Source organism: Thermobia domestica, chromosome 12 (genome assembly GCF_964235325.1).
Source record: "Thermobia domestica chromosome 12, izTheDome1.hap1.1, whole genome shotgun sequence".
NCBI classification, from domain to species: Eukaryota; Metazoa; Arthropoda; class Insecta; order Zygentoma; family Lepismatidae; genus Thermobia; species Thermobia domestica.
This window is the reverse complement of record NC_137465.1, coordinates 70,453,757-70,457,157: the sequence shown is the minus strand read 5'-3', so window position 1 is coordinate 70,457,157 and position 3,401 is coordinate 70,453,757. Positions and strand designations below refer to the sequence as shown.

Genomic DNA, 3,401 nt, shown 5'->3' with positions numbered 1-3,401 from the left:
TTTGGCAACACTGGTAGTATCGTGGCATTGAAGGGTAGTCACATATTGTCCTCTTGCTAATATATGTTGGGTAAAAGATTTCAGCGTCTTTTGTTTATAAAGTTAAAAGTTACAAGGGCGTTACAAGCTAAATGGGAGTCCTACATATATACATTTCTTCAAATGTATTAGTTTCAAAATTAATTTTACCGATGAAGAAGAACGAGACAATTCCGACAGCTTTCGTTTCGAATAACTTGATACAAAATAGGGGAAAATGTACGTCTTAAAATTAAGTAAGATTATCATTTTCTGATCTAATAATACTATTCTGATGATAGCATTGAAGACGATAGTGAAAATACATTACTTATACAATACTTCAAAGATAAGGAAAATTATTTAACGTTGGTTAAGCATCATTACAAACTCATCAAAACTTATATTCCCATCACCATCGATGTCATACTCGCGTATCATATCATCTACTTCATCCTCGGTCATTGTTTCACCCGCATTAATTAATGCTTGTCGAAGTTCTTCAGGGCTAATATACCCATCATCATCTTTATCGAATACTTTGAAAGCTTCGCGAAGATCATCGTCCGATTCTTTCTCTTTATCGGTTTTCTTCATCAACAATAAGAATTCATCAAATTCCATCGTTCCATTGCCATCGACGTCTACTTCGTCTATCATTGCCTGAAGTTCTTCTTCTGTTGGATTTAATCCTAAAGAACGTAAAAGATTTCCTAAGGCTTCGGTTGATACGGAACCAGTGCCATCCACATCAAATTTATCGAAAATTGTTTTATATTGCTGTAGTTCTTCCTCTGTGAACTCATTTGCAATATCTTCAAATTCACAATCTCGTGCTGTGTCCATTGTCATAAAGTTTCAAGCGATGTATGTGTAGAAAAGTTGAATTTTATTTGTTTTTCTATATTTTATACATTTTATAGTAAAAGATGAAACATTATTCATATGTGGTCAATGCTAAAAAGAATTTCTGTTATGCTTTTTTCTAAGTTTAATATCGGATTAGATATTATGAAATTTTGCAGTTACTCAGAAATGCATAGAGAAAACATTGAAAGAGAATTTAATTGTCAACAAGACATTTTTCTAACAATAGTAATTTAGAGTAATTGTTTTTGTTTATATTCCAAAATTCAAAAACCACTGAATCGGATATTTTCAAAGTTTTCATGAGGATATGCACAAGAAGGTGCATATTTCATGAAAACAGACATGAATTCAAATATTGATAATTTTGAATAATAATTTTAAATTATATTAACATCCTATGAAATTATAATATTTCTATTATGTAAATAATAATATTGCTACTGATACAACTTAAGCAGCTATTGATAATAACAATAAAATCAGTAGGGTTACAAAATCATATTTCCAGTTTAGTACGATATAAATTATAAAATTCGTAGCTGAGCAATTGACGCTCGTACTAAAACATAATCATTCATAAACATAAAACATTAAAAAAAAAAACATTTATTTCTCATAAACTAATACGTCGAGTGGAACAACATTACAAGATTACGAAATTGTGATTTCCAAAAGTAACGTTCAAAAAAGCCACCCCGAAACTTGGTTATATATAAGCTTTGTATATAGCGGTTGGCCAAAATTCTAAAAACACTTCAAACAGGACACGTAAGTTTGGCCCTCCACTGTACAACGCGTGTTGCGGTTGCCAATCGTTTTTTGTTTTCAATGTGTCATGTAGACCTTCCTCTTCCGTTAGCAGTAACCCGTTCACCTGTGAGTGTCCTGTTATGAAAGTTGTGCGGTAAAATAGGCGACCTGACAGACTTTCAAAGAGGCATGATCGTTGGTGCCCGTCTGATTGGAGCTTCAGTGGCAACAGAGGCGAACATTGTGGGGGCATCGAAAGGCACTCTGTCCAATGTCACGAGGGCATACACAATTCATGGGCAAACGACGTCTGCGAAGCACAACGTGGTCGAAAGATAATCCTGTCAGATAGGGACCGGAGGGCATTAAAACGGATTGTAGCAGCTAAAAAGAAGACCACTGCAATGAAAATTATGTCTGAACTCAATTCCGGCCTACAGAACCCGGTTTCATTGAAAACAGTGCGACGGAAACTTCATAAAATGAAAATTCATGGCAGGGCCGCTATCGCCAAACCCCTGGTCACAGCAGTAAATGCGAAGAGAGCGTATTCAGTGATATAAGGACCACAAGGCGTGGACTCATGACCAATGGAAGCGCGTAATGTGATCCGATGAATCGACCTTCACCTTGTTTCCAACAACCGGTCGTGTTTCCTATGCAGAACACCGTCGCAGGCATATGATACAGACTGTCTACTCCCAACTGTAAAGCATGGGGGTGGTTCTGTTATAGTATGGGCAGTGATATCGTGGTTGTCCGTAGGTCCCATCATGGTCATGCATGGAATGATGAAAGCTAAGGCGTATGAGGCTATTTTGGGGGACCAGGTTCTACCCATGGCCCAAATATTGTTCCCTGATGGTGATGGAATCTACCAAGATAATTTGGCACCCTATCACGCTGCAGAAACGGTGAAATCATGGTTTGAGAAGCATGACCAGGACCTATCACATCTCACCTGGGTCCCACAATCACCAGATCTGAATATCATTGAGCCATTGTGGTCTGAGTTAGAAAAGCGTGTTCGGTCTCATTACCCTCCACCAGCATCCCTGAAGGAATTGGAGCATGTTTTGGAGGAACAATGGTACAAAATTCCACACACCACGATTCAGGTGCTGTATACGTCCATTCCACGTCGGATCCAAGCTTTTTTGGATGCAAAAGGAGGCTCCACACCATACTAGGTATGATTTTCACACTTTTGCAAAAGTTTTAGATTTTTTTTGTCCAATCCTTGTATATATACAGGGGTGGATCCAGGATATGATCAAGGGAGGGACTGAACCATATTTTGCCGTTTTATCCGTGTAAAGCAGGATTGAAACCCATTTTATTCAGTGTATACCTGAGCGTCAAGGGGGCTATACTATATGTCAATTCAATTTTATACCTACTTCAATTTTGATCATATCCTAATTACAAAAGGGTGTAATACCCCGCTGAGCTCTCGTTTCTCACGACAACCGTGCCCGACAGTGCATCACATTGGATGAATACACCATAAGTTCATTTCATTTGTATCAATCAGAGGTCTGGCATGGAAAAGTGATGTCTTCTATATACACAAAATAAGAGACTTATACAAATCAAAATAAACAATGAGTCAAATATCATAAAAGAATGTTACGATGGTCAAAAGAATTGGTTGGTTACACACACACACACACACACACACACACACACACACACCTGGAACGGCTCTGTAATGTAGTCATAAAGTCACGTGCCTTCTCAATTAATACTAAGAAAAATAATTA

General features: G+C 37.4%; 1 protein-coding gene across 1 annotated transcript; it reads right to left on the bottom strand.

The window, feature by feature from the left end:
• Positions 1-334: 334 nt before the first annotated feature.
• Positions 335-1,043, bottom strand: LOC145665730 (neo-calmodulin-like). Its single transcript, XM_081732873.1, has one exon. It carries the CDS (start codon positions 868-870, stop codon positions 382-384), a length of 489 nt encoding a protein of 162 aa, XP_081588999.1. The 5' UTR covers positions 871-1,043; the 3' UTR covers positions 335-381.
• Positions 1,044-3,401: the final 2,358 nt, after the last annotated feature.